Here is a 13,334-nt window from a genome sequence, read left to right on the forward strand (position 1 = left end):
AAATGAGCAATTAAAGGTATGATTTAATCAGTGGAAGATTGTTCACATCTCCTTGATTTACATAGACTGAGGATTTAAATATTGTGCTAATCGGAGGTACTGATGTCTGACTGCACCTTGATTCCTCCAAATGTTTCCTGTTAATGGTTCACCAAACAGTGATTAAGTATTTTATATTTTGTGTCCTACGTGTCCGGATTGGCCTCACCAGTCATTTCCGGACCCACAGTCACCAATCCTCCAACTGAAAGTGAAGTCATGGTCATCTTCCAACCCGAAGGACGAACAACATTTTATATTCTATCAATCAGCCATTGTATAGAAATAGTCATTGTACAGTTTAGTTTAGAGATACAGCACAGAAACAGGCCCTTCGGCCCACCAAGTCTGTGCCGACTAGCACATTAACACTACACACACTAGGGACAATTTTACATTTATACCAAGACAATTAACCTACATACCTGCACGTCTTTGGAGTGTGGGAGGAAACCGAAAATCTAGGAGAAAACCCACTCGGGTCACGGGGAGAACGTACAAACTCTGTACAAACAGCACCCGTAGTCAGGATCGAACCCGGGACTCCAGTGCTGCAAATGCTATAAAGCAGCAACTCTACCACTGTCCCAAAGTGCCGCTTAAAAAAATTTTAAATAACCAAAAAATAACAGGCCCAATGATTAGAAAAATCATATTATTTTTCCGACCAATTTAATACTCCTTGCCGGCAATAAATGTGAACCGTATAGAGGTTGCGTTTTGCTTTCGGCATGCTGTATGTGACTTTCAAAATATACATGGACCATTATCTAATACCCTTGTTAGCAAAGTGGTAACCAGAGTGCAGGTACGAATGAGGCATTAAACGGACAAAAGACACAAAGTGCTTGGGTAACCCAGCGGGTCAGGCAGCATCACTGGAGAACTTGGATAGGGTACGTTTCGGGTCGAAACCCTTCTTTAGGCTGATTGTGGGGGGGAGGGGGAGAAAGAGGTTGGGCAGGACAAAGCCAGGAGGGTGATAGGTGGATTCCAATGGGAAGGGTATTTGATAGGCAGATGGCTGGACAAAGGCCAGAGATGAAAAGACAAAAGGTGTGAGATAACATTAGTAGAATTGTGAAGTCAGAGGAAGGAATATAGATGTGAGAGGAGGAAGAGAGGAGAAATGAGTGAAAGTCCAGGTTGGGCACAGGGAAGTGAGGGGTTGAGAAAGGAGGGGGGGTGGGAGAAGGGGGCGTTTTATAAGTTAGACATTAAACTAAATGTTTGTATTATGTGAAAGAAACCAATAATGTTACTCAAGAAAAAATTGAGAGAGCCTTGATCTGAAGAAGCGTCTCAACCTGACACATCACCCATTCCTTCTCCAGAGATGCTGCCTGACCCGCTGAGTTACTCCAGCATTTTGTGTCTACCTTGATCTGATTGCACTTATTCCAGGGATGTCATTTCACAGCTTCCTTGCAGAGTAGCAAATGAAATAAAAATCCAGTTAACAGAAGCTATAACTAAAATAAAAAGGAAAGATGAGGGAGGAGAGGCTGTCACCCATGAAGTTGTTTTGGTGGTGTGATTAGTCATACCATTGAACCTAACAGATGGGTCACAAGATCTCCCAGTCAAACCGATGCATCAGGGGCTCTACTAGACTTGTTTTGCAAGAAGGATTTGCCTGGAGCAGAAGTTTTCAAACTTTTCTACAGGCGTTCCACTTCAACAAATAGTTCAGCCACGCGATTTAATGATGAGTTCTGACTGCAGACGGGAGTTCATTTAAAGAAATGCAGATTTTCTTGTTACTATCCTGCAATCTGCTCAAGGGCCAGACACCCCAAAATTTAGCAGTGTTTGAAACAAAATTGTGGCACATTGCAAAGAAGGCGAGCAAATAACCATGAGCATTGATGGAAGGCCCGACATGCCTGGTGTTCCAGCTATAAATATGCTCTCTACAATCTGCAGCAAGGGCTGATAGTGGGAGGAATGCTGGAATGACATGGAAATTGTGCTTTTATGCAAATCTCTCCTGAAGCATTGCTTGTAAACACTTCAAATGTTGTTTTCCAAAGTACAGAGGTTGATATCTCTTGACTTAATTCTCTTAAAAATAGAAATGTAATGATTTTTGTCAACATTGCCCATCCCCATTTGCCTTTGAGAAGATGGTGGTGAAATGTTGCTTTGAACAGCTGTAATTTTTGTTTGTGAAGGTTCTACCGCAGTGTTGTTGGTGTGGGGAGTTCTGAGAGTTGGACCTCGCAAAAGGACTGTCCTTTGTATGTTCCAAGTCAAAATGTTCTGTCATTTTGAGGATTAGTGTTTCACATAGAAACATACAAAATAGGTGCAGGAGGAGGCCATTCGGTCCTTTGAGCCAGCACCACCATTCATTGTGATCATGGCTGATCGTCCACAGTAAATAACCCGTGCCTGCCTTCTCCCCATATCCCTTGATTCAACTAGCCCCTAGAGCTCTATCTAACTCTCTCTTAAATCCATCCAGTGATTTGGCTTCCACTGCTCTCTGTGGCAGAGAATTCCACAAATTCACAACTCTCTGGGTGAAAAAGTTCCTTCTCACCTCAGTTTTCACATGCCAGCTCACCTTGTCCTCAGGGGTGAAGGGCACAGGTTCTTACAGGATTTTTAAGTTTCTTTGTAGACATGAGAAAATGGGGTGGTCAGTAAACAAAATCTCCCTTGAAGTAGCTTACTGTGAATTTGGGCAACCCATCTGAATTTAATATCAGTGACATTTTGTCAGAAAAAAACTTCAAGCATAAAAATAGAATGGCAAATACTCAGTCATTTTTTTTGCCCCCTGATGGTTATGACTATATGATTTGATGAGGGTGGGTGTTTTTTAAATTATTTTTATTTCTCAATCACAGTTGGAATCTCAATGGCAAGGAACAGGGCATCAGGTGTGGGAGTAGAGAGCAGGAGACTGTCATGTTGTTATCTCTGGCACATGTCTACCTCTCAGCCAGACATTCTTTAGCCTTCTGTTGAAAACATTTCTTCACGAAGGAACAGTTTGAATATAAATGACAAAATTAATTTTTGCATTTTTTTCCCTGGGTTAGACGTGAATCACTGAAGATCTGCAAAACCTCGTGGAAATTTGATGAATCTTATTTACCCCAGTTTTCTGTGGTTTATTTGAAGCTAGAGTCACACAGCACAAAAACAGGCCCTTCGGCCCAATCTGTCCATGCTGACCAAGATGCCTCATCCACACTAGACCCATCTGCCTTCATTTGGCCCATAACCCTCTAAACTTTTCTTATCCATGTACCTGCCCAAATTTCTTTCAGATGACACAAAGCTGGGTGGCAGTGTGAACTGTGCAGAGGATGCCATGAGGATGCAGGGTGACTTGGACAGGTTCAGTGAGTGGGCAGATGCATGGCAGATGCAGTATAATGTGGATAAATGTTATCCACTTTGGCGGCAGGAACAGGAAGGTAGATTAATATTTGAATTGTGTCAGGTTAGGAAAAAGGGAAGTACAACGAGACCTGGGTGTCCTTGTACATCAGTCACTCAAAGTAAGCATGCGGGCTAATGACATTTTGGCCTTCATAATGAGAGGAGTTGAGTATAGGAGCAAAGAGGTCCTTCTGCAGTAGTACAGGGCCCTATATTGTGTGCAGTTTTGGTTAATTCCCGGAATGGCGGGATTGTCATACGATGAAAGAATGGAGCGACTGGGCTTGCATTCACTGGAATTTAGAAAGATAAGAGGTGATCTTATAGAAACACATAAAATTATTAAGGGACTAGATGCAGGAAATGTGTTCCAGATATTGGGGGAAGTCCAGAAACAGGGCCACAGTTTAAGAATAAGGGGTAGGCCATTTAGATCTGAGATGAGGAAAAACCTTTTCACCCAGAGGGTCGCGAATTTGTGGAATTCTCTGCCTCAGAAGACAGGAGGCCGATTCACTGGATGCATTCAAAAGAGAGTTAGATAGAGCTCTTAGGGCTAGCGAAATCAAGGGATATGGGAAGAAGGCAGGAAAAGGGTATTATTGTGGATGATCAGCCATGATCACATTGAATGGCGGTGCTGGCTCGAAGGGCTGAATGGCCTACTCCTGCACCTGTTGTCTATGTTTCTATGAATGGAGGTTGCAGTGTTTTGCGTTGAGTTTAATTTGCCTCAGTGAGTTAAGGGAAAGCTATTGTGGTTCTGCGAGGAGCCGAGGATGGGCGGAAAAAGAACAGGAAATAGAAAGGCGTGATCATGGTTCCTGTTAACTACTTGCAGAGAGGATTCCTCAGCTGAGGGAAAAGAGGAGCTTTTCAGAAGCTGCGACGTGGTAGTGGTATTACAGTGGATAGTTATGAGGTGCTGTGACCCGTTGGAAGAATAATGTATTGCTCATAGCCTTACACTTCTTTCAGTGTCAGGCCAGCGTTCCAAACCTTGTTCAATTGAAGAAGAATCACGATTGCCATCAGGCATATTCCAAAATAAAGTACAACTTGATGAAGCGATAAAACAGATGTTCTAACCTGTGGATACGGCGTACCATTAAGCGATGTTGATTCAGTTAAAGCTGAGCAGTTCCCACATTCTACCATGAACGGCGGAGGGCATTTAGGTTCTGAATAGTCAAACGGTTTATTCAAAGACGTAGATACATAATTGTAAATACTGAAATCTTGCGTAGAACACAAAGTGCTGGAGTAACTCAGCGGGTCAGGCAGCATCACAGGAGAACATGGATAGGTGACTCTTTAGGTCGGGACCCTTTTTCAGACCTGAAACGTTGCCAAACCATGTCCTCCAGAGATGCTGCCTGACCTGTTGAGTTACTCCAGCGCTCTGTGTTCTATGGTTTACTCGAGGAGGTGGCTTCATAAATATTCCCATACTTAATCTTGGTGAATCACAGTTTGTGTGCAAAATGAAGGGCTGAAATATTTGCAATTTTCTTCATTCAGCCGGAAGTTACCAATAGCCAATCTGTCCTTGTCTTTCTGGAGGTCCTTGCTATCATTAAAGCTTGTCTAAAACTGTCACGGTCTTTGCCATCACTAAAGTTAGTTTAAAACTTTTGAGATGTCCTTGCCATCACAGAAGCCAGTCTTTAGCCAATTTGTCCTGTTCTTGGTCAATTAATCCGCCGTCATGGTCTCAACTTCCACTGCTTCGCCGATAATATCCAGCTCCTCATCTCCACCAAGTCAATCTCCACCACCACACACTCTACACTGACAAACTGCATCACTGAAATAAAATCTTGGCTTCAATCAAATTTCCTCAAACTCAACTGCAACAAATCTGAAATCATCATCATTGGTCCAAAAACGCTCACCAAATCCACCCAAAACTTCATCCTCAATATTGATGGTCTCCCAGTATCCACCTCCCCTCACATCCGGAATCTTGGAATCATCTTTGATCAAACCCTCTCCTTCGACAAACACATCAAACACATCACAAAGACAGCCTTCTTCCACCTCAAAAACATCGCCCGTCTCCGTCCACCCCTTCTCCTCCACAGCTGCAGAAACCCTCATCCACGCCTTCATCACCTCCCGTCTGGACTACTGCAATAGCCTCCTCTATGGCTCACCCTCAAAAATCATCAGTAAACTTCAATACATTCAAAATTCCGCTGCCCGTCTATTCACCCACTCCCCGATCCGTGACCATATCACCCCCGTCCTTTACAAGCTCCACTGGCTCCCCATCCCCCAGAGAATCCAGTACAAAATCCTCCTCATGACCTACAAAGCCCTCCATAACCTGGCCACATCCTACCTGACTGACCTCCTCCACAGGCACACTCCCACCTGCACCCTCCACCCAATCTCCTGTCCCCCCCCCCATCCGGACCAAACTCAGATCCTGGGGGGACAGGGCTTTCTCCATCGCTGCTCCCACCCTATGGAACTCACTACCCCAAACCTTCAGAGACTCCTCCTCACTCACCACATTCAAAACATCACTGAAGTCTCACCTGTTCAGCACTGCCTTCAACCACTGACCGTCACCTCACCTTCTGTCTCCTTTTTCTGTTCGTTTACTTATTTATCTATTTATTTTCTTCTCTATGTTCTAGTAATCCCTGTAAAGCGTCTTTGAGTGTTTGAAAAGCGCTATATAAATGTAATGCATTATTATTATTATTATTACATGATGCCAGGGAACTGTTGGGTGCCTTGACTGCAGCAAAGTCCGTGGACACCAACAACATGTCGGCTGTGATGATGAAGACTTTTGCCACAGTCTCTGTACCACTGACATCCACCCAATTAATTTGCAACCCTGACCTCTATTCAGAGCAGAGCAATCCCACCAGTCCCTTTCCATCCTGTGGCTCTCCAACCCATTCTCCCTCATCATTTAACCCATCAATTCCCTTTTGAATATTTTGCCGCTTGCAAGAGCCAATTTATAATAGCTAATTAAACTACCATGTAGAACAAATGAAAAATTACCTGGATATCTCATTCCCAAAGCAGAACAAACGCATTACTGCCTTTAAGATGAAGATAGATGCAATTGCGAATAACGTGTCAAATACGTGACCTATTACCAGAGCTCTTTTCACCACTAGTTGAATCAATACAGTCACAGAGTGATACAGTGTGGAAACAGGCCCTTTGGCCCAACATGCCCATGCCAGCCAACATGTCCCAGCTACACTAGTCCCAACTGCCTGTGTTTGGTCCATATCCCTCCAAACTTGTCCTATCCATGTACTTGTCTAACTATTTCTTAAACGTTGGAATAGTCCCTGTCTCAACTACCTCCCCTGGCAGCTTGTTCCATACACCCACCACCTTTTGTGTGAAAAAGTTGCCCTTCAGAATCCTATTAAATCTTTTCCCCTTCACCTTGAACCTATGTCCTCTGGTCCTCGATTCCCCTACTTCTGGGCAAGAGATTCTGTGCATCTTCCTGATTTATTCCTCTCATGATCTTATACACCTCTATAAGACCACCCTCATCCTCTTACACTCCAAGGAACAGAGACCCAGCCTACTCAACCTCTCCCTATAGCTCAGACCCTCTAGTCCTGGCAACATCTTCGTAAATCTTCTCTGACCCTTTTCAAGCTTGACAATATCTTTCCTATAACATGGTGCCCAGAACTGAACACAATATTCTAAATGTGGTCTCATCAACGTCTTATACAACTGCAACATGACCTCCTATCTTCTATACAATACTCTGACCGATGAAGGCCAATGTGGCAAAAGCCTTTTTGACCACCTTATCTACCTGTGACTTGACCTTCAAGGAACCATGCACCTGTACTCCGTGATCCCTCTTCCCTTCAACACTCTCCAGAGGCCTACCATTCACTGTGTAGATCCTGCCCTTGTTGGACGTCCCAAAATGCAACACCTCACACTTATTAAATTCCATCAACCATTTCTCCACCCACCTGGCCAATCGATCAAGATCCTGCTGCAATCTTTCACAACTATCTTCACTATCTGCAAAACCACCCACTTTTGTATCATCAGATTAAAAAAATAGATATTACACACTTGTGTATTGACTTGCCATGAGATGGTGCTCTTCTTTCCTTTGGATAAGCAATTGGTTTTCAAACTCTCTGAAAATATTGACTGGATAAACATGCAGGTAGCTGCCAAGAAGTTGCATGTCATGTCAATAAACATAGAACGCGGAACCAGGCACATTATTAAATCAATAGGTCGGTTTACAAACAGAAACTCAATAAATGACTGAATTCCCAATGTTTGTAGATTCACATTTGAAAATTGATTCAAATTGATTGAAGTCAAAGTCATGAAATATATTAGGAAGCATTTGAATCAGACTAAGCAGAAGGCACAAATACACAAATATACTATTTGCAATATACTGCACAGATAGAGTGGATGTGGAAAGGATGTTTCCAATGGTGGGAGAGTCCATGACCAGAGGTCATAGCCTCAGACTTAAAGGACGCTCTTTTAGAAAGGAGGTGAGGAGGAACTTCTTTAGTCAGAGGGTAGTTAATCTGTGGAACTCATTGCCACAGAAGGCTGTGGAGGCCAAGTCAGTGGATATTTTTAAGGCAGAGATAAACAAATTCTTGATTAGAACGGATGTCAAGGATTATGTAGGTGGAGAAGGCAGAAAATGGGATTAGGAGGCAGAGATCAGCCATGATTGAATGGCAGAGTAGACTCGATGGACTGAATAGCCTAATTCTACTAGAACTTGTGAACTATTTATTCTACAATCAGACAAAATCTAGCACAATTTTAATTAAGCTTACTATGCAAGTCCGCAAATATCAACCCTTCAAACACTGTGTGTTTTTCCACACATTCTGGCATCTCAGCACTAGCATACAGCTGTCAGATTTCATTAGGCCAGAGCCTTAAACCTAAATTTCTTCAGCAAATTATCACACTAGCAGCATTCTTTGCTTTCTCCAGTGACCCACCCATGATTAGATCGCGTGCTAGCCACATATCGCCCTGCTGGAACCAACATTATTTTTACAGCACATCCAAATTCCTTGATACCAGTCTATTTTCGTAAACCAGCATCTGCAGTTCCTTGATTCTACAAGTTAATACGTGTTCAGTTTCTTTGCGATCACAGCCTCAAAACCCAGCAACTTGCTACCTAAAAACACTTTGGAACTAACTTTACCACAAGGACAGGGAAATTGCGGGAGACCTGGTTGATATTTATGAGTCGTCCTTCAATACAGGAGAGATGCCAGAAGACTGGAGGGTGGCAAATGTTGTGCCTCTATTCAAGAGGGCTGCAGGGAAAATGCTGGGATCTATAGGCCAGTGAACTTAACATCTGTAGTTGGAAAGTTACTAGAGAGTATTCTGAGGGATAGGTTATACAGGCATTTGGACAGGCAAGAACTGATTAGGGATAGTCAGCACAGTTTTGTATGTGGGAGGTTGTGTCTCACAAATATGATAGATATTTTGAAGACGTGACCAAATAGGTCAATGAGGGCAGAGTTGTAGATCTGATACATGTAACCAAAGTTCCTAATTGTCTTTCCTTCTTTTGATTTTCCTCAGATTAATTCCCTGTAATTGAAACCTACTGTTGCTGCTTTATGTTTGGAAATGGCTTCCCAGACCTCGTCATCACAGTGCTCCGCACCATCCCAGCCTGTACCAGTCTCATTGTCGTCGGGAGATCTTCACTTTCCCGAGAGTAACAAGCTGCGGGAGCGTATTCCTTCACCAATGAGAGGTTTCCTCATTCCCAGCCCCGTACCCACAAGAAGGACCAGATCTACATCTGCGTAAGTACAAGGCTTCATCATACGTACAAAATGCTACTGATCCTGCACTGATCATGATCAGTCAGCATGCAAACCTTTTTGCAGCTCTGTTTTGCATTCCATCTTTATTAAAATAAATGCGGCACGGTGGCGCAGGAGTAGAGCTACTGCCTCACAGCGCCAGTGACCCGGGTCCTGACTACGGGTGCTGTCTGCAAGGAGTTTGTACGTTCTCCCCGTGACCTGCGTGGGTTTTCTCCAAGATCTTTGGTTTCCTCCCACATTCCAAAGACGTGCAGGGTTGTAGATTAATTGGCTTGGTATAAATGTAAATCGTCCCTCGTGTGTGTAGGATAGTGTTAATGTGCGTGGATCGCTGGTCGGTTCAGACTCGGTGGGCCGAAGGGCCTGTTTCCGTGCTGTATCTCTAAACTAAACCAAAATGTGTTGATTATCATAGATGCATTTGAGTGGAGTCTGGAGCCTGTAGCAGGAACAAAGTTATCTGATTATTGAACATTATGAACTTGCAAAGAGGCAACACTTACCCAAGCCAAATGTAATATTTTGATTTTTAGATATCTATTTAACATAGAACATTGAACAGCTCAGGAAGGGGACCGACATTTTGGCAGGCAGGTTTGCTAGTGCTACACGGGTGGGTTTAACTAAAAAGGGGGGGGGGGGGGCGGGGGGAGGGTGGAGTCAACAACGTGGAAGCGTATCCGTGGAGCTAACGGGAAAGAGAGTGTAGGAAAGGTCACGATTAAACTAACAGGGCAGGGGATGGGACCCAATGCAAGGAGACAGAGGGACATGAAAGGAGGACAGAAGCAAAAGCTGGAAGGGAGATAAGAAAAACTAACCTGAAAGCTTTGTGCCTTAATGTGAGGAGCATTCGAAATAAGGTGGATGAATTGAATGCGCAGTTAGTAGTTAAGAGATATGATATTGGAATTATGGAGACATGGCTCCAGGGTGACCAAGGCTGGGAGCTAAACATGCAGGGGTATTTAATCTTCAGGAAGGATAGACAGAAAGGAAGAGGACATGGGGTGGCACTTCTGGTTAAAGAGGAGATTAATGCAATAGCAAGGAGAGACATTAGCTTGGATGCTGTAGAATCGGTATGGGTAGAACTGCAAAATAGCCAAGAGTGACGCGGTTAATTTAGAGACTAGGGTCCTGAACTTGAATAAAGCAGACTTTGAAGGTATGAGATTGGAATTGGCTAGGATAGACTGGCAAATTATACTTAAAACAGTTGACAGTGGAGATGCAATGGCAAAGATTTAAAGATGAACTCAGATATTGTTCATCCCTGTGTGGCGTAAAAATAAAACTGGGAAGGCGGCTCAACCGTGGCTGACGAGGGAAGTCAAGGATGGAGTTAAATCCAAGGAAAAGGCATATAAATTGGCCAGAAGAAGCAGCAACCCAGAGGACTGGGAGACATTTAAATCTCAACAGAGGAGGACAAAGGGGTTAATTAAGAGGGGAAAGAGCATGAAAGAAAGCTTGCGGGGAATATAAAAACTGACTGCAAAAATTTCTTTAGGTATGCAAAAAGGAAAAGATTAGTGAAGACGAATGTAGATCCCTTACAGTCAGAGACAGGTGAATTTATAATGGGAAACAAGGAAATGGCAAAACAGTTAAACGAGTACTTTGGTTCTGTCTTCACTAAGGAAAGCATAAACAATCTCCCGGAAATACTAGGGGACCGAGGATGTAGTGGGAGGGAGGAACTGAAGGGAATCCACATTAGTCAGAAAATGGTGTTAGATAAACTGTTGGGACTGGAGGCAGATAAATCCCCAGGGCCTGATGGTCTGCATCCCAGAGTACTCAAGGAGGTGGCCCTAGAAATCGTGGATGCATTGGTGATAATTTTCCAATGTTCTCACGACTCTGGATCAGTTCCTGTGGACTGGAGGGTAGCCAATGTTACTCCACTTTTTAAGAAAGGAGGGAGAGAGAAAACGGGGAATTATAGACCAGTTAGCCTTACATTGGTAGTGGGGAAGATGCTGGAGTTGATTATTAAAGATGTTATCGCAGCGCATTTGGAAAACTGACGAGATTGGTCAAAGTCAGCATGGATTTATGGAGGGGAAATCATGCTTGACTAATCTTTTGGAATTTTTTGAAGATGTAACATGGAGAATGGAGAGCCAGTGGATGTGGTGTATCTGGACTTTCAAAAAGCCTTTGACAAGGTCCCACACAAGAGACTGGTGTGCAAACTTAGAGCACATGGTATTGGGGGTAGGGTATTGACATGGATAGAGAACTGGTTGGCAGACAGGAAGCAAAGAGTAGGAATTAACGGGTCCGTTTCAGAATGGCAGACAGTGACTAGTGGGGTACCGTAATGCTCGGTTCTGGGACCCCAGTTGTTTACAAAAAAAATTAACGATTTAGACGAGGGAATTAAATGTAACATCTCTAAGTTTGCGGATGACACAAAGCTGGGTGGCAGTGTGAGCTGCGAGTAGGATGCTTTGAGGCTGCAGGGTGACTTGGATAGGTTGGGTGAGAGGGCAGAAGCATGGCTGATGTGGTATAATGTGGATAAATGTGAGGTTATCCACTTTGGTGGCAAGAACAGGAAGGCAGATTATGATCTGAATGGTGTCAGATTAGGAGAAGGGGAGGTGCAACACTACCTGGGAGTCCTTGTACATCAGTCACTGAAAGTAAGCAGCAGGTACAGCAAGTTGTGATGATAGCTAATGGCATGTTGGCCTTCATTGCGAGAGGATTTGAATTTAGGAGCAAGGAGGTCCTACTGCAGTTGTACAGGGCCCTGGTGAGACTGCAACTGGAGTATGGTGTGCAATTTTGGTCTCCTAATGTGAGGAAGGACATTATTGCTATTGAGGAGTGCAGCGTAGGTTCACCAGGTTAATTTCCGGACTGGCGGGACTGACATATGATGAAAGAATGGGTCGACTGGGCTTGCATTCGCTGGAATTTAGAAGGATGAGAGGGCATCTTATAGAAACATATTAAATTCATAGAGGATTGGACAGGGTAGATGCAGGAAACATGTTCCCGATGTTGGGGGAGTCCAGAACCAGGGGTCACAGCTTAAGAATAAGGGGGAGGCCATTTTGGACTGAGATGAGGAGAAACTTTTTCACCCAGAGTTGTGAATTTGTGGAATTCTCTGCCATAGAAGGCAGTGGAGGCCAATTCACTGGATGTTTTCAAGAGAGACGTAGATTTAGCTCTTTGGGCCAAGGGAATCAAGGGAAATGGGGAGAAAGCAGGAATGGGATACTAATTTTGGAGGATCAGCCATGATCACATTGAATGGTGGTGCTGGCTCGAAGAGCCGAATGGGCTCCTCCTGCACCTATTTTCTATGTTTCTATGACCAGGCCCTTCGTCCCACAGTGTTTGTGCCAAACATGATGGCAAGGCACATCATGCCTCTAGTCCCACACATCTCCTTTAAACTTTGCCCCTCTCATCTTAAAGCTGTGTCGTCTAGTCTTTGACAAAACTCTCTGTTTTGGTAATGGTTTTGTTATAGTTGCATGTGAGCACAGTGCAGTGATCCTTCTGCTGCATGTAGGTCAATGATATAAGATTTATTTCCAATGAAATGCATAAATGGAGTGAAAAGTCAGTTGATTGAAACATAATTTCTTTCTCTTACAAATGTGATTATCTTAAGTTAAAGAACTAACTTTGTTCTGAATGTTCTGTTCCAGAACTGATCGGGCAGCTGAAGGGCCCATTTTCAAAGGTGTCTGCAAATGCTTTTCCCGTTCAAAAGGCCATGGATTCATCACTCCCACAGACGGAGGGGCGGAGATCTTTGCCCACATCTCTGAGTAAGTCGATAGTGTGTTGATGTAGTATAAGAAAATAACTGCGGATGCTGGTACAAATCGAAGGTATTTATTAACAAAATGCTGGAGTAGCTCAGCAGGTCAGGCAGCATCTCAGGAGAGAAGGAATGGGTGACGTTTCGGGTCGAGAACTTTCTTTGACAAATATGGTTACTGACTATAGAGTTCCTGATTCTACGACGCTGTTCCTTTCATATGAACTGCAGTTGCTTTTCGTAAACCAGCACAC

At 43.7% G+C, this 13,334-nt stretch overlaps 1 protein-coding gene across 1 annotated transcript in view; it reads left to right on the forward strand.

Annotated features, from left to right (window-relative positions):
- Positions 1–13,334, forward strand: part of carhsp1 (calcium regulated heat stable protein 1) — a 44,538-nt gene that overhangs the window by 22,850 nt on the left and 8,354 nt on the right. The window contains exons 2-3 of the mRNA XM_078417576.1: positions 9,034–9,263; positions 12,965–13,087. Coding sequence (XP_078273702.1) covers positions 9,082–9,263; positions 12,965–13,087 — 305 coding nt within the window. The 5' untranslated portion in view covers positions 9,034–9,081. The remainder of the gene's footprint in view (positions 1–9,033; positions 9,264–12,964; positions 13,088–13,334) is intronic.

This window comes from Rhinoraja longicauda, chromosome 21 (assembly GCF_053455715.1).
Source record: "Rhinoraja longicauda isolate Sanriku21f chromosome 21, sRhiLon1.1, whole genome shotgun sequence".
NCBI lineage: Eukaryota > Metazoa > Chordata > Chondrichthyes > Rajiformes > Arhynchobatidae > Rhinoraja > Rhinoraja longicauda.